Source organism: Ascidia mentula, chromosome 9, assembly GCF_947561715.1.
Source record: "Ascidia mentula chromosome 9, kaAscMent1.1, whole genome shotgun sequence".
NCBI classification, from domain to species: Eukaryota; Metazoa; Chordata; class Ascidiacea; order Phlebobranchia; family Ascidiidae; genus Ascidia; species Ascidia mentula.
The window spans coordinates 3,819,831-3,843,030 of NC_138574.1; the positions used below are offsets into that span (position 1 = coordinate 3,819,831).

A 23,200-nucleotide genomic window follows, 5' to 3' on the forward strand; every position below is an offset into this window, starting at 1 on the left:
GAATTCATCCCGGCCTGTGATTGGCCGAAACCTGCAGCGCTTAGCTTAAATGTTGAAAACAAACTCTTCACTGCCACTGCCATAAGTGTTTTTTGTTTTTGTTCGATATAAAAGCGCGTGCGTTTCAAACGAAGTGCTGATATTCATTGGAGTGATGAAATGCTGGTTGTGATTTATGGGAATTTATAATTGCCGAAATACATATCGAAAAAAGTTACAGGTAAAAAGGAGTAAACGAAAAATTGGAGAATATTCGTATAGACCTACTCTGCCTACTCATGTGGTGTCCATGTTTCTGTCTGTACTTTTATTGCTGCTAATTAATTCAATTTCTTCAATTCACCGTGTCCGTCTCTGGTCTATTTTTATAATGCTTATAGACTACTAGTCTCTTACAAAAGCAGTGCACCAGCAAGCATTATAATTAATGGTGACTGTCATTGTTAATCTTACTGCTACCATCAGGTGGACGTTACTGTCAAGCAATCATGTTGCCTGCATTTGTCCAAAATGAGAATCAAGCTCCAGGCAATGAAGAAAATTCTCAAAATGTCACTCCTGTCCGTACGAGAAAGCTCTGGGTCGATCATGAACCCTATACCCCACCACAGGTAATATTACCTTTTGTCAAATATATAAAATAAAAGTACTGTTTTTGTTTGCAAGACTGAAATGTATTTTATTTGTGTTTTCATGGGTGACGCCCAGATTGGAAAGTTTGTTTTTTGCGCTGAGGATTTTTTTCAGCGATTTTTAATTGCGCGGACGATCGCAACATTAATGTATTCGCTAATTAATATTGCACGGATTATCCGTAAATTTTCGCAAAATTGCGCTGAGGATTTGCCCTCTTCGCACCACACTTTTTATAATCTGGGGTGAGGCAGTCTAGCGAATGTTTTTTTTGTATATGCAAAGATCCATAATATTCATTGAAAGGTGCTTTTTGTTATTTATTTTTATTTATGTTATTTTATTAGTTAATTTATCTATGAAATTTTTGTGAAGGGTATAATATCCTCCATGTACAACATTTTCCCCTATCATGTTGTTCGTTCCCAAAATTTTTCTCAGATAAACTGAAAAGCACAATATATACATTGTTGATTCTATGTCACCTTACAGAAATTTAATTCTTTGCAAATTCATTGCTTTTTATAGGATATAGCTGTTGAAGAGCAAGTCACATTGAAACTCACACATTTTGGAAAGAAACCAATTGTTGATTTTGGTTCATGCAAAATAAACAAAACTGTTGTGAGGGAATTGGTCATAGACAATTGTAACAATTATGAGGTTGATGTCATTGTCGAAAGATTTCCATACAAGAAACATTTCAACATATCAAAGGTGAATATATAGGATTTTTTTTATGTTTTGCATAGTTACTTTAAATAAACTATTAATAAAATATATGGAAAAAACAAAAATAACGTGGGTATAATAAAATCAGTGAAGTTTTAACTGCTTGTCATCAAGCTCAAATGCAGATAGTTTGCAAGTCATTTTTTTGATGTTTTAGAAGCGATTTTCTATTGATGGCAACAGCAGTGATGCACTGACCATATCATGGACACCCAAAGATGCTGGAAACTATAGAGAAATGGGACTGGTTAATTACGAAGGTTTCAGACTGCAATTTCTTCTGTTAGGAATTGTAAAAGAAAAGGTATTTATTTCCTTCATGTATTTTTAACACTTATCTTTTTGAGTTGGAAAGAATTTGCACAATATGTATTTTAGCTCATTAAGCGCAGACGAAGACCATTAAGACCTTTGAACCAGGATCAAAACTTACAGAACTCTGTGCCATCAACACAATCACCTGCAAAAGGCAAAGTTTTAAATGAAGCAGTGTATCAGAGGTTTGTCGAAAAATTTAATTAACAAAATCAAACATAAATATTAAATAACTGTGTTTTTAGGTCAACTGCGATGCCTTTGCGAGAAATACAAACAGGTGTGATTGGAATAAGAAAGTGCCTGTTTTTAGTTGTTTCACTAAATGCTGTTTATTTGTGCAATACTTAGGTTTCCTGGTAGCAAAAGAAACTTCGACAACTGTTTTTACAGAGCCAGCACACAGTTCACCAGCAGAAGTGCAGGTTTTTAAGAGCGGCAAATGGTTAAATATTATGAATTGTAATATAATGTTTTTTTGATAGTTAACCCCGGCTGATGTAACAGTAAATAAAGACGACAGTGGTGAATTGCTGGAAACCCCACCCACCATAAAAAAGATTCCTTCAAGTTCAAAGCCAGATTTTGGTAAGATGTTGCAATTGAAAAGTAATGGTGCACGAAGATGTCATTTATTACAAAGTACTTCTACTCAAACCATAAAAAAACAACAATCAAAAAGCATGTTATAAGCTTGAATCTCAGGCAAGTAAATGGCTGTATGTGATGTTGAATTTTGTCTTGTTTGTTAACAGAATACTTCCAGTTCAAAGACCACTTGCAACAATCTCTGGGACGTCCCACATTTGTTGTGTCACAGACGCCACCCTCGGAGCTACCAGCCTTCTGTGCAGACCAGGGCTTGAAACCTGTTTCCCATGACTCCACTCCGACTGGCAGACCCACAATTATGGTGACTGATGCATTAAATTCAGATGATCAAAACTCTGCAGTTGTTGATCAGGATAGTTTGGATGAACATGATAGGCTTATTCAATCTTTCCATGAGAGGGTTTGTCGACAGGGCAGCACAGGTATGAGTGTTTGGGAATATAATGGGTTTATTAAAATACTCATTTGATGGTTTGATTTGGTATCCCCTGACTTTAGTAAAAAAGCGAATACTGAAATATAGTGTTCACTGCTATGAGCAAGAATGTAAAATTGTATCGATCGTATTCATCAGTGTTTAACTGATTTTTTAAATGAAGGTGATGGGCCAGACATCTTGGTCCACAATTCAACACAGATTCTACATGCTGACCACACAGTTGCTTTAGACTCCCAATTAAACAGCAGTCTTCACAGCAACACCAGTACAGGTTTCGACGACTTTGATGATTTTTGTGTAAATAAACTTCCAGTTACAAACCCCTTTATAACATTGTTTACAGCCACATACGTGATTGGAGAAAATCAGGAGGATTGTCATAAAACTGGATCGAAAAGGAAGTCCTTGTCCTCCTCAGCACCAAAGAAGGTAATTTACATCTGTGACTCTCGACCTTTTTGACCTAGCTCACCAGTTTAGTTTCTAAACAACTTTGAGGCCCAGTGATTTTGAACAATCAAAGTAAGAATACAATGTAAAGAACATGTGTATAAAAAGAAAATTTAATAAGTCAAAACTATGCACTTTTCAATGCCGGAAAAGAAATCCATTTAATGTGAAAAGAATTTATGTTGGTGGACTGGTAAAAAAAAATTAACTCTGATGTAGATGCCCTGATGCAATTATTGTATCAGTAATAATAATTTTATTGAATGTGAATCATTTTATATATATATACAGTTTTTCAACATATATTTGTGTATAAATATTTTTTCCAGGCGATGAAGAGCCCTAAAATGGATGTGACTAGAAAGAAGGGCAGAGCAACTCCAGATAAGAGCCAAAGAAGGAGCAAAGGTATGGAATATTGAAGACTATTTATTGTTTATTGCAAAGCTTTGTTAAAATAATAAGTAAGTTTTTAATAGATTTTGGCTTTGTGTCGTTAGAAAAAGTCTGTTAGCTTGACTGCAACTAATACCGTGCATATTTCAACCGTATTTATTGTTTTGAGTGTTGGTACACATTACAATTGTTTTACCAAGGTTTGGGCACCCCAAAAGGCAAAACTATTCAGAAACTTCGTGCAAGCAAAGCTGGTCGGGCAGCGTTTCCGTCACCTAAAAAATTATCCAGCAGAAGATCCATGCCAGTACCTTACATGAAGGAAACATTATCTCCGGGCAAAAATAAGAGACGCAGTAAAGTCATGAAGCAACCCACACTTGCCGGCATAAAGCGTGCAGCTGTGGTGGATGCCAAGAAACCAACAAAGAAAAAAATTGTAAAAGGTGAAGATGCTTGTTGGTGCTTAGATGGTGCATGTCTAATGCTTTGTTTTAACAAAACCTAATGATAAAAATGTTAAATAAACGTGCTGACTGAGAAAGAAAAAATCACACCAAAGCTATCTTTCATGAAGATAAACCCCCATTAGCCAATATACGTCTTTTTATCCAGGAGTTCCAATGGCACATTTAGTGTTAAAATCAGACTCGAAAGTTGTGCAGCGAAGACACCCGCTAACTTATGCATCAAGAAACCAGTTCTACGATGCCAAGTGGAGGGTAAAGCAGGAACGAGCTCTTGCCTGTTGGGCAAACTACGTTTTAACACCTGATGAATTCAAACCTAGCCAAATGAATGGGGATGCATCAGGTACAACCGATTCAAATCCAATCAATATATTTTTCATCATGTGTTACAAGTGTCATACATGTTTATAAAGCTATTGATGTGAAAATACTTGCTTCGGCTGCCAAAGTTCAGCCAGCCATGAGTAAAGAGATGGCATCATTGCGAGCATATCGGATCGGATGCAGACTGAACAGTCTTCGTCGGGCTGCTTGTAACTTGTTTCTCTCCACAAATATCACCAATATTATCCAGAAGGTTGAACAAGAGGTTGACACTGGCCGACTGAAAGTTAGAAGTGACCGACCATTGTGGAAGGATCTTGGTAAGTTGTATGAGTATTTTATCTAAAACAGGACATTATTTACTTTTAGTGGTCATTTTATGCAAAAGCATACCTAGTAAACATGGTAACATGTAAATAATTATCAAATTGTTCAGGCTGTCGTCGGCAACTACTTGGCTTTCTAATGAACTTTCACTCAATCTGGCTGCGACTCGGACTTGAAGCAGTTTTTGGTGAGACCGTCCCAGTCCCTGGAGGGGATTCTCCTTCGTCAGCTGTGGCCCGATTCATAAAACACAGGTTGCTTCATGATGATGACATCGCCCAAACTTATGCCCATCCAACTGTTCCACACTCCTACAGATCTGGGTGAGTTTTGAATTTTGCTTCTTGTTTGCTGTTGATTTTACTGAGTAATAAATTGCAAATGTAGATGTGCTGAAACAACTTTTCAAAAAACAGAAAAAAAAATAAAACAAAAAAAAATTGGTTCAAATGTTTGGAACAAATAACATTGTTGTATGTCATATCAGAATACAAAGAGCAGTCTGAATTGTCCTATATTTAAATCTATATTTATGTTCAGATTTGAAGATGAATTAGGAAAGCACACCCTAAAGAAGATACTTGTTCTTGTGTATTTTCTTGATCAAGCGAAAGGTTCCAGACTAATAGATCATGACCCCTGTCTCTTCGAAAAGTTAGTCCTAGTGCTATTAACATAATAAAACCTTATGTCACAAATTGAAACCTAATATTTTTTGAAAGCTTTCACTTACGGCAAAAAACAAATATATATAATTGTTTGTAAAAATTCACACTCGACTGTTTAAATTTTTTTTGCAGCAGTAAAAGATTTTAGACTAAAAAGTAAAACATCTCAAAACATATACAGGGGTGCAAAGATAACAAGTTGCCGAGAGCTGTTGATAAATATATCTCGCGAGTTTTTGAGTGGCGAGGGTGATATCGTTAAACATCTCTCGTACCTTGGTTACCATGTTTCCCACCAACAATCTTACTTGGATGAGTTTGAATATGGAATTCACAACATAGCTGTTGATTTGAGGTAAGTTAAATACTGCATGTTGTTCTGCAGATCACAAAGTGTGAGTCTTGCTGGCTATTTAGCTGACAAGAAGTCACACTATAGCTGCACTGATGAGTCATATTAAGCTACAGTGGCCCTGTCTGCAGCTCACTATAAAAATATTATTGGCTCTATTGCTTATATTTGTATTTTTTGTTCCTGTTTTTGTAAGTAACCATTTTTTAGTATTTACCCAAAGTATTTTCGTTATTGCTCAGTGTTCATTATTTAAATTTCATTCATTAAAACATATTTTTTCTATATGTGTTGATTTTTGAAGTATAGACTTCTACATTGTTCCTCAGCTAAAAACGAATTGATTTTTAGGGACGGTATCCGCCTCACAAGAATGACAGAAATCCTTTTCCACGATTGGAGTTTGTCCTCGAAGTTGAGATTTCCTCCAGGGAGTCTCCTGCAAAAGCGTCACAACACTGGGGTAAGTAAAAGGAAAGGCTGCATTGTAAATTGCGGATATTTAATAATTGTTGCCCTAAATCCTGGAGTAATATTTACATCAAAAAGACCCAAATTATGGTTAGTTTAACGTTTTGGTGGAAATTCATGTAATCATCAATATAAACATAACATAATGCTATTGAAAAATTTATTTAGAAGTATAAATTGTATCTTTGGTTTTTATTTTTTGACATCAATAGGTTGCAATCAAAGCACTGGGAAATTACGGTATTTGCACGAAAGATGATGAGGGCAAACCTATAGAGACTGAACATATTGTGAATGGAAATTGTGATAAGACGCTCAGTCTGATTTGGAACATTGCTGCTCATTTTCAGGTAAAGAAACAAAGTTAAAAACCTGTGTTTTAGCCTGAGTTGTGGGGCCAAAGTAGCTAAAAATATTGTGGTAATGTATGCAGTGTTACAACTACTTTCAACCAAACTAAAGCTATCAGCTAAAAAAAAACAAAATACAATTATAGTAAAAACTATTGTTGAGGCAATGCAACTAAATACCCCCAAAACTGTGAATTTTGTTATAATTGTTTAAGATGTGTGTAGAGTTTATGGTGATAGTTAATAAACTAAAAATGCTATGATAAAGTCAATTGTTTATTCAGGTCTTATTTGTTCATTTTAATACATGTGCATTTGCCTTATACTCCACCTTTTTGTACATAGCTTGTCAATGCGGTCAATTGCCAGCAAGTTGAAGATGAAATATCCTTTCTCCAGCGAACCTTGAAGTTAAAACAGACACAGTTTGGACAGGAAGTCACAAACCTGGTAAGATACAGTCAATTGTGTATTATTCATGTTGTATATCTTGAAAATGGATGTTGATTATTCACAGGAGCTTGATGCAGTTTTACTTGGCGCGAATACAGATGTTGAGAAAACCTCTGCTATCCTGCTCAAATGGTGCAAGTATGTAAAATTTTATATTGGTTGTATTACAGTTAATATGCAAGTAACCAATCTACTGTCTTCTAAACAATTCATGCAAGTTAAGACAAAAAAAACATTTTTTTATGTTAAACATAACATTTGTTATTGCACTATTACATTTCTTAAATTTCTGCTTTTTTAATGTTTGTCCACAAGATCCTTAAATTGAATGGGTTTTATGATGTAATGCACTATGTGTTTAGGTATGTATGCGCGCACCATGGTGTTGACGTTCACAACTTTGTGAACTCCTTTGCCGATGGACAAGTCATGGCTACCCTCATATCTCACTACCAACCACAACTTATTGCACCAACTAACATCAGATGTGAGACGACACTGAACATGGGCGATGTGGGACCCGATGAGGTAGTGTCGTTATTCTCTTACAATACAAATAGAACTCTTAAAATATGTATAGGAATCTCCCAACAGTCTAATGGGTAAAAAAGAGATTTTTTTAACAAGTTATATAAGGGAAAACCTAAGTCAATACAACCTATTAGAATATGTGATACTGACGATGCTGAATCGTAGGCGAAATAATATCAAAAACAAGAGAAAGACAAATGACTTAAGTCTTCTGTTATATAATCTCTTACAATACAAAACAAAAGCTGGTATCAAAACAGAAAATGAGTATTGTGTCTTTTATTTCCAGGATATCTCTTCACAGTCATCAAGAGAAAACTATTTGAAGTTACAAAAAAATGAGAAGGTATTTGATTCTAAACTTCCGAAAATTACATCTGTAATAATTGCATCAGCCCTGTTATATTTTTAAATACAGGCCAACTTTTTGATGGTTAAAAAGGCTGTGTATGAGCTTGGGGGGATACCCTCATTGATATGCATCGATGATTTTTGTGGTACGATCCCAGACAGCAAAGTAGTGCGCCTCCTGGTGGCTTGCCTTTGTACAAGACTGATTGATGTCCGCGTTGAAGAAAGGTTTGAAAAAGAGCATTGGTATCATAGTGATAAAAAGTTTCTGTATAAAACATAATAAAAATAGGAACACAACTCACAGGTTTTCTCATAATTTGAGAATAAAGAGACTGGCCCATATTGCTATTAACACTGTCATGTTTAAAAGAAGACGTTTCAGCAAAAACTTATGCCATCATCAGTTTGAACGACGCGATTGGAGTTGACCAGACCGATGTCACAGTCGTCAACACCCGCGCGAGCCTTATCAGTGATGTCGGTCTGGTCAGCTCATTATAATGATGGAGCTACACCAATCCCTTCCTTCAAACTGATGATGACATAAGTTTTTGCCGAAACGTCTTCTTGTAAACATAACAGTGCTAATAGCAATATGGGCCAGTCTCTTTATACTGAGAATAATAAAAATACTTCTCTCAATTTAAGCTCCAAAAGTCACAAAAGCTATGATTTTAGCCTTGATGAAAGGCAACATGAATTGTGCTTACTTTTGGCCTTATAAAATGAAGAATACTGGTGCTGTTCCAGAATCAACAAACCTTATTTTCTCTGCAGAGCTGCTCGGATAATTCAGATCTCCTGGGCAAATTATATAGCACGGAAGAAAGAGAAGCTTGAAAGGGAAAGAATTAAAGAACTGGAGGAGAAAGCAGCCACATGCATTACTTCCTTCTTTAAGGCGTGGATTTGCAGAAAGAGGTAACCTTGGCAACCAAGTATGTTACTTGGCATACACTTGTAAATAATTAACTTCCAATTATTTTTGCCACATTCATCCAATTTTTTAAAAATGCTAAAAACCACAAATGTCAACACATACACAAAAAATAATATAAATTATTTATAAATGTAAAATGCAACATGGTTTGGAAATGACATTTATTATATTGTTACAGTGTTTTCTATCATTGTACAGGTTTCTGAAAGAAAAGCATGCTTGCCAAGTAATTCAGAGCTGCTACCGTGGTTACCAAGCAACCAAGCTGGCCAGAGCAGAATTTATTGCACAACGAAGGGCAGCTATTCGAATTCAAACCAATGTGCGAATGGTTTTAGCAAAACTGCTAGTGAAAAGACTGATGGACGAACAAGCTTTATTACAACTTCAGACCAATGCAGTTATAGTGCTACAGGTATTGTTTGTGTGTTGGGACATATGGCATTAAGTCACCAAATACCTAAGTTAATTGTGGGTATTTAAGTGTAGGTGGTAACACTGTTTTATAAAAAAAGATTTATTTTCTTGTAACTCGAGTGCATTTTACTAGATTCTCAATTGGCAATCTGACATTTGTTCACAGAGAATGTGGAGACACTATCGGGACCAAAAATTGCAACACAAGTCTGCATTGGTCATTCAAACATGGTTTCGATACATAACGGCAAGACAAAAGTACTTGAACTTACGCAAAGCAGTTACGATTATTCAACAGCACTGGCGAGCAACTGCGAAGGCAAAGCACCAAATGGAAAAATATGCTTGTCTAAGAAGTGCCAGCATTATCCTTCAAGCACATGTGCGTCAACATTTGGCTAGGAATAAATATCTGGCCATGCGGCGATCTGTTCTTATCATACAAGCACACAGAAGGGGGTGCATTGAACGTAGGAAGTTTCTACAGATACGAGCATCAGTGTGTGCAATTCAGTGCCACTGGAGGGCGTACTACAGTGCCCAACAGTACAGAAGCTACTTTCAAATGCTCCGACAATCTGTGATCAAAATACAGTGTCTTGTGAGAGGATGGCTTGCAAGAAAGCATTACAAACAAGCCAAGCAGGAATTTGAAATGAAAACAAATGCTGCCATTCGTATTCAGTCTGCTTTTAAGGCTATAAAAGTTCGTCAACAGTACTTGTTGAAGAGAAATGCAACCATGAAAATTCAATCGTGGTACAAGGGCATCTGTCAAAGAAAGTTTTTTGTTGAAATGAAATTGGTGACATTGAATATGCAAAGAAAATTCCGAGCCAATATCTTGTGCAAACAAGAGCGGGAAGATTTTCTTCATTTCAAAGAAAATGTCATAAAGATGCAAGCCCTGAGAAGAGCTACATTGTGTCGCAGAGAGTTTTGCCACAGAAGAAAAGCTGCCATTATTATTCAGTCATGTTACAAAGGCAGTCGTGAGAAAAGAAGATACGCTGCTCTAAAACATGCCACTGCCACAATTCAAAAAAGGCATCGAGCCAATATGCTATGCAAAGAACAAAGACATCACTACCAGCTGCTTCGGCATACAATTATTAGAATGCAAGCTATCAGACGGGGGACCAACTGCCGTAGTAATTTTCTGAAAACAAAGCAATCAGCCATTAAAATCCAATCATGGTTTAAAGGTCTTCAGCAGCGATGCAGGTATTCTGCATTAAAAGCTTGTGCCAGAACATTGCAAACAATTTACAGGACAAATGTTTTGGCCAAGCAACAGCGAAATGCATACACATGCCTTCGGAGGTCAGTAATAAGGATGCAAGCCATGAGAAGAGGAACATTATGCAGAAGAAGATTTCGAGAGATGCAGAAAGCAGTTGTTAAAATTCAGTCCTGGTATCGAAGTTGCCTCCAACAGAAACGATTTCAAGCAATAAAATCTGCAACCTATGTCCTTCAATCCAGGTGGAAAGCTTTTATTGTTGGCCGGCAACAACGAAACGAGTACATCCATGTGAGATGCACGGTGGTGAGATTGCAAGCTATGAGAAGAAAGACTCTGTGTCGTAGAAAGTACCTCATTGCACGGAGTGCTGCCGTCACAATACAAGCACATGTACGTGGGCTCATTGCAAAGCGTGATTATACTCTGAAGCAAAAATCTGCTGTAAAATTACAAGCTTTGTTTCGACAAATATTATATCAGAATAGGTATCTAAAACTGAGATTGGCAACCATTTGTCTGCAACAACACTGGAGGGCAGTGTTGCTTGGTCGAGAAACGAGAGAAATGTTTGTGTTAAAAAAGACATCAGCCATCAAACTACAAGATCACTGGCGAGGATTTCAACAAAGGCAAAGATATTTGCAACTAAGAAAAGCTGCTCTTACCATTCAGACCCACTTCAAAGCAACCATCGCAGCAAAGGACCAAAGGAATGTGTATCTAAGCATGAAAGCATCATGCATTAAGATACAATCTTTATATAGGGGTCATGTTGCGATGAAACATTTTCTTAGCCTCCAGGAACTGAAAGCTGAGGAAACCCGTAAAATTAATGCTGCCACCTTAATTCAATCCATTTGGAGATGTCATATTACTAGGAGCATTTTCCTAAAACAGAAGCATGCTGCTATAAAAATTAAAAGTTGCTTCAAAGCTTTCAGGCAAAGAAAATCCTACAAACAACTATGCACTGCTGTTATTATGGTGCAACAAAAATGGAAAGCTGTCTTGATCAGTCGCAAAGTATGGCAAAGATATCAGACTGTTAAAGCAAATATCATCAAATTACAGTCAATATGGAGGGGCACCATGCAACGTCGAAAGTTTTTGCAATGTAAAGCAGCTGCCACTATCATACAGGCCCATGTTAAAGGATGGCGGGAAAGAAATCTGTACAACATAACACGCTATTCTATTGTAAAGATACAGGCGTTGTACAGGGGATACATGGTTAGGAAGGCGATTGCCAAACAAAATCAAGCTGCCAGATGTATTCAAGCATTGTGGAGTGCCTGTGTGTTGCGTCGAGAAGCACAAAAAGATTTTAAAGATTTACAACATGCTGCACTGATTTGTCAATCCCATTACAGAGGTGTAGTTGAACGAAGGAAATATGTGATAATGCGGACAGCAGCTCAATGCATTCAAAGGCAATGGAGGGCTAAACTTCTTGGGCGCCAAATACAAACATACTACTGCCATCTCAAGAAAAGCTGTATTGTAATACAGGCCTGGTGGCGGGGATGTGTGGCCCGAGATTATTACAACAAGCTGAAACAAACCTGTTTGGTAAAACAAGCACAAAACAAAGCAGCCGTTGTTATTCAGGCAGCATGGAGAGGTGCAGAGCAGCAAAGGAAGTACACACTTGCAAAAAATTCTTCAATAAAAATTCAGGCATGGTACCGAGGTATAAAGCAGTGCCAGAAGTTTGTGGCACTTTGTGTTTCGATAACTCGTATCCAAACTCAATGGAGAGCAACACTGTTGTCCAGAAAAGTTCGAAAACAGTTTTTGGAATACAAATTATCTGCAGTCTGCATACAGGCGATGTGGAGAGGGACACGGCAAAGAAGGAAGTTTCAAAACCTCCGGAAGTCAGTGATAATGCTGCAGGCTTTTATTAGAGGCTCAATTTTGCGGAAAAAGTTTGTCAAGGAGCGGGATTCTGTGGTGAAAGTTCAAGCACTGGCAAGAGGAAAGCAGGCGAGAAAAAAGTTTTTGGAAATTCGAAACGCCGTTATCACTCTGCAAAAATACTGGAGAGCCACACTGTTGGCAAAAACTTCAAGGCTTGCTTTTCTGAAAAAGAAAAAATCTGCTGTTGTTATTCAAGCTGCATACCACGGGTGGGTGTCAAGAAAAAAATATCAAGCAATTTTGGAAGAAGTCAGAATGGAAAAAGCAGCTGTTTTAATACAGTCTTTTTGGAAGAGTTACCAGGCAAGACAAAGATTCCTACTTGCTAGAAATTCAGCCGTAAAAATTCAAAGTTGGTTCAGGGGTTGCATTCAACAACACAGGTACCTTCACTTGTATAATTCCACAGTTCTTCTGCAGCGAAAGTGGCGTGCGGTGTTACAAGGATGCGTGTACAGAAAGAAATTTTTAGAACAAAAATCTGCTGCCGTTGCAATACAGTCCCTATATAAGGCCACAGTTCAACGTCGAAAATTCTTGAAACATAAATCTGCTGCTGTTACTGTCCAATCCTATTACAGAGCTTGGAGTGCCCGAAGGTCTTACACCGCATCTCGCAGATCAGCGATACAGATACAAGCTTGGTTTAGAGGTGTTTGGGTCCGAAACGAATACAAGCAAAAACTCCAAGCAATCTCATGTATACAACAACACTGGAGAGCATATGAGATTGGCCAAAATGCTTTGAAGGAGTACAGAAAGATGAAAAGTGCTGCTGTGTGCATACAGGCATGGTGGAAGGGGACAGTTCAGCATCAAGAGTACATCAAACTAAAAAGCACTGTCACCTTTGTTCAAACACATTGGCGCGCCAAAGTATTAGGAAGAGACACATGCAAACGCTTCAGATGTATAAGAGAAAGCTGCTTAAAGATACAAGCATGTTACCGTGGTTATGCTGCTCGCCTAACTTACCAGAAACTTCTAGAACTCCATCATTTGCAACAGAGACAAAACCAAGCAGCACTGCTGATACAGAAAATTTGGAGGGGTTATTTACAGCGAATGGAGTTCCATGCACAAAGAAATGCTGCCATAGTTATTCAGTCCCATTACAAAGCTCTAAAACAACGGAAAAAATTTGTGACAGTAATTAAGTCGGTGATGGTGATACAGTCTAAATGGAAGGCAACGTTGCTTGGTAATAAAAGCAGGCAACAGTTTCTTGACTACAAGGCCACTGTTGTGACAATGCAGTCATTTAGAAGAATGGCAATTGCAAGGAAAAAGTTCTTGACTATGCAGAAATCTGCTACACTTGTTCAAGCATGTTTTAGAGGCTATATGGCCAGAAGCCAAACTGCCAAACAGTTGTCATCAGTTGTCAAAATACAAGCTTTGGTGAGGGCACACCAAGCTAGACACAAATTTAAAATAATCAAACAAGCTGCTATACTAATTCAAATATGCTGGCGTTCAGAGAAATTTGCCAAAGAAACCCGCAACTCATTTTTGCAACTCAAGGCCTCTGCTATCGTTGTTCAATCAGCCTACAGGGGCTATGCTGCAAGAAAACAGTTTAAACACTTGAAAGAAAGATATTTGGCAGAAAAGGCTGCAGTTGTTTTACAGTCTTGGTACCGCGGGTGTCGCCAGCGACAAGCTTATGCTTTACTTTTGGAGAAGAAAGCTGCGAAAAGAAAACTTCAACTTCTGATGATAAGTTTGGCTGCCAGAGACCACATGAATGCTATTATCATTCAAAGGTAATAAATATCATCCAATGACATTTGTATCCTAAGAAACAACAATTGAACAAACAGTCATGATTGGCTTTTGCAAACAGATTTTTTCAATTCCATCATGATAATTCTGCATGAAGCACAAATTTTTAGTTTTTAATTTTATTTAATAAATTGAGAGTTGACATTTAGATCTTTAAGTTTTTATTTTATTGTGGTTGCTAATTATTGTATTTGCACAAAACCAAATTGACATAGTTAATAGTCACCACAAGTAATTAACAGATTATCAAGACTTGCAACATGTCAATAACATTACACTGCCAGTTGAGATTACTTAGTTTTTGATTTTGTTGCAAACAGGGCATACAGAAGATCAGTTGCCCGTGCACATTACAAAGCAAAAATACAACAAGTTGTCAAAGTTCAACAGTGGTGGAAAGCAATTATGGCAAAAAGACTTTTCCAGAAAATGAGGAAATCTGCTACAATTATCCAGAGGCATTTCAGAAGGTATGATTGTACAGCATATAAGTGGTATTTATAATTTTCTACACTAGAAAATTAATTTACATCACATTTTTACATTCAGACACCTCTTGCATCGCCAGTTTGCTGCTGTCGTCATTCAGAAGAACTGGCGTATGCATGCAGCTTGCAAGTTTGTCAATAAAAAGAAAGCTGCCATACTGTGTATTCAAGCTACTTGGAGAGGGTATGTACCTGTCATTAAACTGAGAGTTGTTTTTGCATTGATCTTAGCATGTTTTGACCTTAAATTAGTCTTCCTAAATTCTGCACCTTAAACATATCCTTTTTTACACTAAACTGAAACATAGTTAGAGATACTAAAGCTCATGAAGTGGTTGTATTAATCATCGCATAGCAAGAAAATCCCTATATGATTTCAATGTAAATGTTTTCTTCACGAAATCGACCTTATACCAGCAATACATCTTTTTTTGTGTGACACAATCGGAAGCTTTGCAGTCAATTACAAAATATTAAACAACACATTAATTTGTTTAGACACAAGGTTGTTTGTATGATTTCAGTATCACAGGTGTGTTTTTGCGAAAGTTTTGCTTGCCACGAACATGTTGTGATTTATTAATTATTAGTTTGTTCTGATTTCCAATCCTTATTCTCAAATTTCTAAATTCATATCTCACAGGTACAGAATTCGTCACTCTCAATTACAATTTCCTGCCATAACATATCGGAGGCAAAGAATAGAAGAGGCATCCAAGCGCGCCTCTTTACATCCAGAAAACACCCTGCACAACAGAATGGCTCGTGCACTGCATGCTCTTTTCAGCAAGAAATATTTAAACCAAATTCGAATTGCCCTTGAAGAACTGGGTAAGATTTTTGTGTAAAAACCTAGGAAAAAAGCTTAGTTTTTGTTTATAAAACTTGCGATTTGTTTTACAGAACACACTTCCAAAATCTTGGGTGTGTGCTGCGAGCATATCGCTAAAGCTGGTGGAACTCAAATTCTTTTCCGCCTTTTCTCCGTTTGCAGTCGAGACTTTGCAGCTGGTAGCATAATATGTCCATCAATGAAGATCTTGTCAAACCTGCTTTCTGTGAGTAAATCTAGTCTCTGAGATGTGGCATATATTGTGGCATTGAACTTTTTTTGTCTGTAAAAATAACCTTTGTATTGAAAGATTTGCCACCTTCGTATGCCACTTGCTTTAATGCAAATTTTTGCACTAATAATTCTGATTGCTATAGTTGTTTTGTTAGAAGTTAAAAAAAAATTATTTAAATGGAACTGGTTGTTTTTGCAAAGCTGTGACATACCTTTAATGTATATTAAAAAAAAGTTAAATATAGTTGAAGACTAATTTCTAACGCTAGTTCTTTCTTTGAGTGGCATGAAGAGGTCGGTCATTTCCCTACATAAATCTAAATAAAACTATACCTTTTCTCAACCCAAGGTACAAGCAATTCATAAAAGCTTGAATTTCAGACTGCATTTTTAAACCTTGGATTGTTCCAATTGAATTAGGCAGTTTAAACATGCATGTAACAATACTCTCATGTAGCACCCACCCTCCGCTGCAAGTGTGAAGGAAATAATGGGTCAACATATCGACGAGCTGGTGAATGTATTTGCAAAGTTCCAGGATCGAGGTGGAAGAGACAAAAGTAATCGACCTGTGTTTGTTGCTGCCTGCAAACTTCTGCTTTTGTATTTGAGTGATTCGGACAAGGCCAAGGTAAAGAACTTCCTAACAGAAAGGAAAAAAAATTATAAAGCCTGTGACTATGTTTCCAAAAAGTGTTTGTCTGTGGAACCCTGCAAGGTGTTTAGTTGACTATAAACCCCCCTAAATGTCCAGATGAATGTTTTTTGTTGTCCATATTGTCATGTTGTGTCATTTTCCTGTTTTAATTTGTTCTCATGTGCCTGTTGCTTAAATGCCTAATGGAGATATTCAGCAGGTTTTGCCTAAAACTAAATTATTTTTATTAATCCCCCATGGGACTCACTGGCCTACATGAATCAGCCTGTGTTCACTGTTTGTCGAATATCCAAAAATACTGGTAAAAAGTACCACATTATCTGCAAAATGGCCATTTTTGGATTCCCAAAAACTAACATCAGATTTTCATAAACTTGGCAATTGGGCTTCAATTAAACTTTTATCTGAATGGGAGGCACTATGGCGTGTAGAATTTTTTTTAACAAAAACCATATTATTTACAAATATTAAATTTTACAGGATTTTGTCCTTAACCATCAAGTGAGCATACAAAGACTCAAAAGCATCCAAAAAGAAACAGAGAGGAGATACAATAAGGAGGTTACTTGCAAGCAGCCAAGATTAAGTACAAGTTTACCATGAATTTTATGTTTTTAACAGAATCAACGCACCGGAGTCCAGAGACGAATGAGTGAAATTCACAAAATTTGTTACTTGAATGATTCATCCATGGTGGCTGAACAAAGTTTTGTAAAGTGAGTTTTTTAGTGTTGCAATTCCCTTCTTTGTGTCCCAAACAAGTTCTGCATTCATGATTGTTAGTGTTGATTGTACATGAACTACACAAATGTGTTTTTTTGAGGGATTGATTTTATGCTAACTTTGTTTTTATACATTTGTTTTATATACAAACAGCATGGAAATGTTTATTTTTGTAGGCTAAGAGCAAAACATCTCTTGTTCGTTCTAAAATTATTATTTTTTGAACAGAGAGCGCAGTTTTGTGTGTGGCATGCTGGGAACCATGGCTTCAACATCTACGCCAAGCAGAAAAACAGCGCCAAAGTTACCAGAACAGGCCACAAAGCCAAAAACAACCCGTCAATCAAAGGCCCCCACAATTAAGGTTGCACCTTCTGTGCCAGCAAAAGCTAGATGCAATGCTAAGCCTTCTACTAAAGCACCAAAATCCTTGCAGCCATTAAAGCCTACAGAAAATATTCGAGGGCCCACATCTAAAAAATCAAGTCAACCATTGAAAAGCAATGCTTGCATATCACCTAAAGATACTGCCGAAGAAGCCTTGCTCAAAATCACAGAGATTTGTGGATTATTGGACACAGTGTCTCGCCAGTAACATTTTTCATTTCAACTACTACCTTGTCAGCTTTTCAAACAACTTTTCATCATCTCAATTTAGCTTTACTCTTAGTTAAAATTATTGTACTTGCTTTCTGTTATATTGTAATTAACACTTTTTTCTGTCATGTTGCTTTAAACGTTGTTAATTCAGCTGAATTTGTGGTGATGCAAATTATGCTAACATTTCAAAGCTTTATTGTAGTGTGTGGCAATACATGATAAAATGTTTGTGGATTGTCGCTGGTTGCGAATATTTGTCAATTTCTCCAAGGTTGCATAGGAGTCTCATGTGATGGTTTTGGGTGGCTACTGGTTTCTTACTGGAGATCCTTGTAGCTCGATGCAATGCCCAAACTGGACAACTTAAAACAATCCATATAATGTATTGGCAGACTGTTAAGATCAGCTGAAGTTGTATCCCCTCAGTTCAACATTCTCAATTATTGGGGTGTGTAAACAAATAGATCTTTCTTTGTTTTAACCCAAGAAAAAGTTAGTAGGTGATTTCAAAGAGCTGATGTCAAAAATAGTTAATTGACTCCCAACACAACCAACATGGTAAACTTGACAACAACATTCTTATTTATCTTCCTACAAGGACCCAACCAGTACGTTTCATCATGGTTTTGTTGAAAATATAAAATGGTGATAAAAGCAATAACTCTGTCCCAATGCCTATTTGCAGCATCAGTTGGCTACCATTCGTCAATGGACAAATTTTCCATCATTGCTACCTCATATACCAACAAAGAAAAGATTCAGTCTGGCACATACCTATTAAACTGTGTTTTGTACATCAAGACGCAGATATTGTGTCATAAAGTCTTTATTAATACCCGACTGCGTTTAAACTTTCTGTGATGAGAGGGATTGTGTTTGTATATTATTCGACGTTTACTCGGAGTTCTCAAACATGAATTACCCTCTGTCTTGGGGTTACATGCTACAAGGTTTGTGTCTTCATCAGAAGGAGGTACTGGCTTTTTTACTAGAGGGCATTCCCTTCGTTTGTGTGTGATCTGTCCACAGATGTGACATCCCACTTGCTCAAAATTTGGGGAACAAGTATGATCTGGAAGTTCACATCGCTCACAAATTGAACAGTGCTTCCGACCTACAAATTTAACACAAATAAAAATATTTAACAGGTAGGAAGTAGCATTAAATAAATAAATGTTTTTTCTGCAGAAAATCAGTTCATAACACAGAGTAGGATCATTTCCTACCAACTTAAACATACCTTATCAGGGTTGTGAATCAAAAAAAGAAAAAAAACATTTTTTTTGCATAGTTGTATTGGCACATGTCACAAACTTACCCGGTTTAACACATTTTCTGCAACTCCCACAGTGAATGTAAGTCCTGCCATCCTGTAAAACACCCAACATTTTGTATATTTATAAGTTGGCAAATATATATTACAACAACAAAACAAAAATTTCACAGAATCCAAAATAATGACGTACTTTCGATGGACATGTACCACATTTTAAGCAGTGTGTATTCATTTGTGAAACATATCTTTTGCACTTGTCACAGAATCTGGCAAACAACATAACTCTAGAATAGTTTGCAATGAGAAAAAAAATTGTAATACAAAAAATGGTGAAATATGTATTGCACACTTATTAATAACACTATAAGATTAAATACAAAAATATGTATACAATTATTTATGAGTAAAGCCATAATACAAATCACACCTGTATCCTTCATCCAAGGGTAGTTTTAGTAATCTATTCTCAACGTTGGTAAAAATTCGAACAGGAGACGACTTTCTTCCATTTGGGGAATTCTTAAACTTTTTGTGGTTTTCGTAATCCACACAATAGTCCATCATGGTCATGTGAGGCAAGCTTGCAACAATGCGGCTTTCCATAAAGTACGGAAACAACCAAAATATTTTTGGACTTGTGTTCATGACTGGGGAAAGCTTGGAAATTTGGTGTTGCAACCAACCAAGGCCTGCAAATGAATGGATTTTTTGTTTATCGACTACAAGAAGAAAAAAGGTTAACAGACACATACATTCTGCAATACAGTCAACAAGTCCTCCGAAGGGAGGGTCCAATACTACCGATAACTGGTTGCCCATTTTTGAGGCATCTTTTATAAACTCATGCAAAACATTTTGACTGGATTGATTAAAAAAATAGTGATTAAACATATTGAACTGCAAAAATTTGTCCTGTTTCCAGAAAGAAGCCTAGACAAGAGTTTTACAGTTGTTAATCTTCCATTAGTGTTTCTATGGCATTTTTCGACAATTAGCGTACATATCTTGGATCAATGTCCAGCAATATACTTTTAATAGTTTTTTCAGAAGCATCAGGAGATGATAGTTGAATTGATTCATGTATTCTTGGCATTCCAATACAAAGAACATGTGTGGTTTTAATGGTTTCCATACAACTTTGTAGGAATTTAGTGCTCCGTTTGCTTAAAAAATATTGCTGCAAAAATAATTAAGAGTGAGAGTAAAATTTCTGAAAATTTGTTGAGTCCAAAACATTCTTACTGCGTGAACTTTGTCATTCTGGTTGGCGATGATGAAAAGTGTTGATGGTTGTAGCAAGTCTGTGTCACTAATATTTCTTATTAGTTTGTGATTTTCATGTTGTTTCAACTGACTTTTGTCCAGAAGAAACTAAAGTTGCACATTGTGAATGCATAAATCAACTAATAACAGCTTTGGAAGTACCTGTTGACATTGGTAACAGTAGTGTCTGTTTTCCGGCTGGATTGTGTGAATGTCTTCATGGAGTACCAAGGAGTGTTTCTAGTTAAAGGAAATTTTTAATAAAATGATTTGTTTTCTATTACATGACAGTCAAACAATTTTGAGTGCACAGCCAGTTACTAATGTTAAAATGTGTGCGGAGTATAAAACGTTTTTTCATATAAGATAGATGAATTTATGCAAGTGCACAGAGATGTTTAACATCATACCTTAGGACTTATTTTTAAATCGTCACATTCCAAAAGTAACTGGGAACAATGTTTGTGATCCCTGTTTGCTGAACATGCATAGTATGAAGAAGCTTGCTTGCCTTTTATATATCTTTCAAATAGTAACATTGGGCCTGCAAATGAAACAATTACAACATAATATGATATTAAAAGTAATAACAGAAGGCTAACTAACCATGTTCACATTTTGGAGCTTTGTCAAACCAGCCCTGAAAAAATCTCACTTCAATCCCCATTCCGCCATTATTGCCCCGGTCCAAATTCCGCTTGAGCATTTTTAAGTTTAAAATCAGTTCTTCATCTGACGAACAGTCTGTCTGGTTGAACAAGGACGAAAGAAAAATGACTTAAACGCTTTCTTTCAAAAATCGATCGACCACGAAGCAGAAGCAGGGCTGCCAGATGGTCAAAACACTTGACGGCCAATTTTTTTTTCTCTCACGGCCAAAATTCGGCCAAATCACTTTTTTGATTTTTTTTTCTCTTACGGCCAAAATTCGGCCAAATCACGTTAAAAGTTTGATGATTTCTACAGAAACGACTATATAGCCGGAAATAAATTCGTAAATTGTATGTTTAAAACACTGTTATCTACATGCTTATCAGTGGTTTCAAAACCGGTTATGTTGCTAAAGCATTACGGTTGCAGCATAATTTTTTACAAACTCAGTCAAGATTGGTTTATGACGTAACAATTTTTCGGAGACATATTTATGACAACACAATCGTCCACAAATCTATTGATAACCTGAAACCAGCAATGCCTTTTGTGGATTTATATAGTACCAGGTGAAATTCGGCCAAATTCGGCCAAATATCTGCCTTACGGCCAAACGATTTTTTCGCGGCCAGGCCGATTTTCAAACGGCCAAATTTCTGGAATTTGGCCGTGAAGACGGCCAAATGGCAACCCTGAGCAGAAGTGGTGTCTTCTGGGGAACTGGGAAATACCCGGTTGGAAAATGCACACAATTTTTTTAATTTTTTTATTTTTATTTTTTTATATTAAGGATTACATCACATAGTCGACATTCAAGTTTCAAAATACAAACAAATTCGTGCTTATTACCGATGCTTGCCTAGATATAAATATACGACATCAACTTTTCACTTGGGGTGTGCTTGTAGCAACACGCATGTTTCCCTACTTAATTCTTTACACATTTGGAACACATACGGACCGAAGACTGCAGACGGTGTTAAGCTTTCCTGTCGGAGCTCCCACAGGCTTTCTGGCATCCTGCTGGACAACACATTTTTTCTGTCACTTTGTTATAAAACGCCCATTTTCTAATCCTTCGACAGCCAAGCCCAGTCTAGGCTAGTCTGGTCTACGCTCTTCGTCGCTCGACCTCTCTCGGCCCTGTTGTTATTCTCGCCATCGCGCTGTAAACGTTCGCACGTTCTTTTAATAGTTAATTCGCTGCAATTTAATCACGTGTTAAACGCGCTTGAAACAAATTAAACTTAATTAAGCCACCTGGTAATTGCAATCGTGTGTTTCCATTAATAAAGAAGTCTGTTCACGGAGCTTTCAATTCAGTAGTCTATATCAGCAAGAACACGCAAACAGACTTTAGATTCAGCAAAGCAGCGACTAGGGAATACTATTTGTACGCTGCACTGGATTAATGGAAACACACGATTGCAATTACCAGGTGGCTTAATTAAGTTTAATTTGTTTCAAGCGCGTTTAACACGTGATTGAATTGCAGCGAATTAACTATTAAAAGAACGTGCGAACGTTTACAGCGCGATGGCAAGAATAACAACAGGGCCGAGAGAGGTCGAGCGACGAAGAGCGTAGACCAGACTAGCCTAGACTGGGCTTGGCTGTCGAAGGATTAGAAAATGGGCGTTTTGTAACAAAGTGACAGAAAAAATGTGTTGTCCAGCAGGATGCCAGAAAGCCTGTGGGAGCTCCGACAGGAAAGCTTAACACCGTCTGCAGTCTTCGGTCCGTATGTGTTCCAAATGTGTAAAGAATTAAGTAGGGAAACATGCGTGTTGCTACAAAAAAAAAAATGGACCGGACAGCCCGTAAGTTGATCGAATTCGAATGTGTAGCCTATAGGCTACACCGTGTAACAAACACACTGTATATTAATATGAAAAACGTAATATTAGCATTATTTATATTTGTGACTTATTTCCCACCTACAAAAGGACAACTCAAACGGGTCCAAAAGTAGTAACAAACCTTTTCACAACGACCGCTTTGACTCTGTAACCTCGGCTCTAAACTGTTGTAACTTGTTGGTCTGACATGCCTCGCGGGCGCCTTTGACCAGTGTCACTATATAATAAAATTGCATTTGCTTGTGTGTTGGTGGGGGACGTAAAGATGAATCCACCCACTCTGTGGTGATTCCACACGATTCCATTTCTTGTGGTTTCATTTGGACTGCTGCCGTACGTTTTATCCATCTCAAAAAAAAGATTGTTTTTACCTGATTGGTGTCGGATACACAAAGTTTATAGAAGAAGACGCTAAAAACGCAAAAATGTTA

At 37.0% G+C, this 23,200-nt stretch overlaps 2 protein-coding genes across 2 annotated transcripts; one reads left to right on the plus strand and one right to left on the minus strand.

Annotated features, from left to right (window-relative positions):
• Nucleotides 1-87: 87 nt before the first annotated feature.
• LOC145913317 (uncharacterized) lies at nucleotides 88-17,916 on the plus strand. Its single transcript, XM_083000934.1, has 36 exons — nucleotides 88-220; nucleotides 466-611; nucleotides 1,162-1,350; nucleotides 1,523-1,669; nucleotides 1,744-1,865; nucleotides 1,926-1,960; nucleotides 2,032-2,105; nucleotides 2,166-2,268; nucleotides 2,436-2,714; nucleotides 2,892-3,002; nucleotides 3,075-3,160; nucleotides 3,511-3,589; nucleotides 3,778-4,023; nucleotides 4,193-4,390; nucleotides 4,461-4,691; nucleotides 4,808-5,021; nucleotides 5,239-5,352; nucleotides 5,548-5,721; nucleotides 6,070-6,181; nucleotides 6,402-6,539; nucleotides 6,885-6,989; nucleotides 7,057-7,130; nucleotides 7,355-7,520; nucleotides 7,813-7,869; nucleotides 7,942-8,102; nucleotides 8,655-8,798; nucleotides 9,016-9,232; nucleotides 9,401-14,166; nucleotides 14,506-14,655; nucleotides 14,735-14,857; nucleotides 15,317-15,504; nucleotides 15,577-15,731; nucleotides 16,197-16,370; nucleotides 16,878-16,958; nucleotides 17,019-17,113; nucleotides 17,349-17,916. Exons 2-36 carry the CDS (start codon nucleotides 489-491, stop codon nucleotides 17,713-17,715), a joined length of 9,798 nt encoding a protein of 3,265 aa, XP_082857060.1. The 5' UTR covers nucleotides 88-220; nucleotides 466-488; the 3' UTR covers nucleotides 17,716-17,916.
• Nucleotides 17,917-18,535: 619 nt separating this feature from the next.
• Nucleotides 18,536-21,320, minus strand: LOC145913850 (rRNA N(6)-adenosine-methyltransferase ZCCHC4-like). Its single transcript, XM_083001613.1, has 10 exons — nucleotides 20,866-21,320; nucleotides 20,670-20,803; nucleotides 20,422-20,499; nucleotides 20,239-20,367; nucleotides 19,997-20,173; nucleotides 19,749-19,926; nucleotides 19,424-19,685; nucleotides 19,187-19,262; nucleotides 19,039-19,090; nucleotides 18,536-18,834 (listed from the first exon to the last, which is right to left on the minus strand). Exons 1-10 carry the CDS (start codon nucleotides 20,963-20,965, stop codon nucleotides 18,536-18,538), a joined length of 1,485 nt encoding a protein of 494 aa, XP_082857739.1. The 5' UTR covers nucleotides 20,966-21,320.
• Between the last annotated feature and the right edge of the window lie 1,880 nt (nucleotides 21,321-23,200).

What these genes read in the sequence shown, in the direction of transcription:
- LOC145913850 (XM_083001613.1), bottom strand. Translation starts at nt 20,965, where the DNA reads ATGCTCAAGCGGAATTTGGACCGGGGCAATAATGGCGGAATGGGGATT. An exon ending in AGCTCCAAAATGTGAACATG is followed by an intron (nt 20,804 to 20,865) that starts GTTAGTTAGCCT and finishes TTTCATTTGCAG; the next exon opens with GCCCAATGTTACTATTTGAA. An exon ending in CAGAAAATGTGTTAAACCGG is followed by an intron (nt 18,835 to 19,038) that starts GTAAGTTTGTGA and finishes TTAAATTTGTAG; the next exon opens with GTCGGAAGCACTGTTCAATT.
- LOC145913317 (XM_083000934.1), top strand. Translation starts at nt 489, where the DNA reads ATGTTGCCTGCATTTGTCCAAAATGAGAATCAAGCTCCAGGCAATGAA. An exon ending in GCGATGTGGGACCCGATGAG is followed by an intron (nt 7,521 to 7,812) that starts GTAGTGTCGTTA and finishes TTTTATTTCCAG; the next exon opens with GATATCTCTTCACAGTCATC. An exon ending in AATGCTATTATCATTCAAAG is followed by an intron (nt 14,167 to 14,505) that starts GTAATAAATATC and finishes TGTTGCAAACAG; the next exon opens with GGCATACAGAAGATCAGTTG.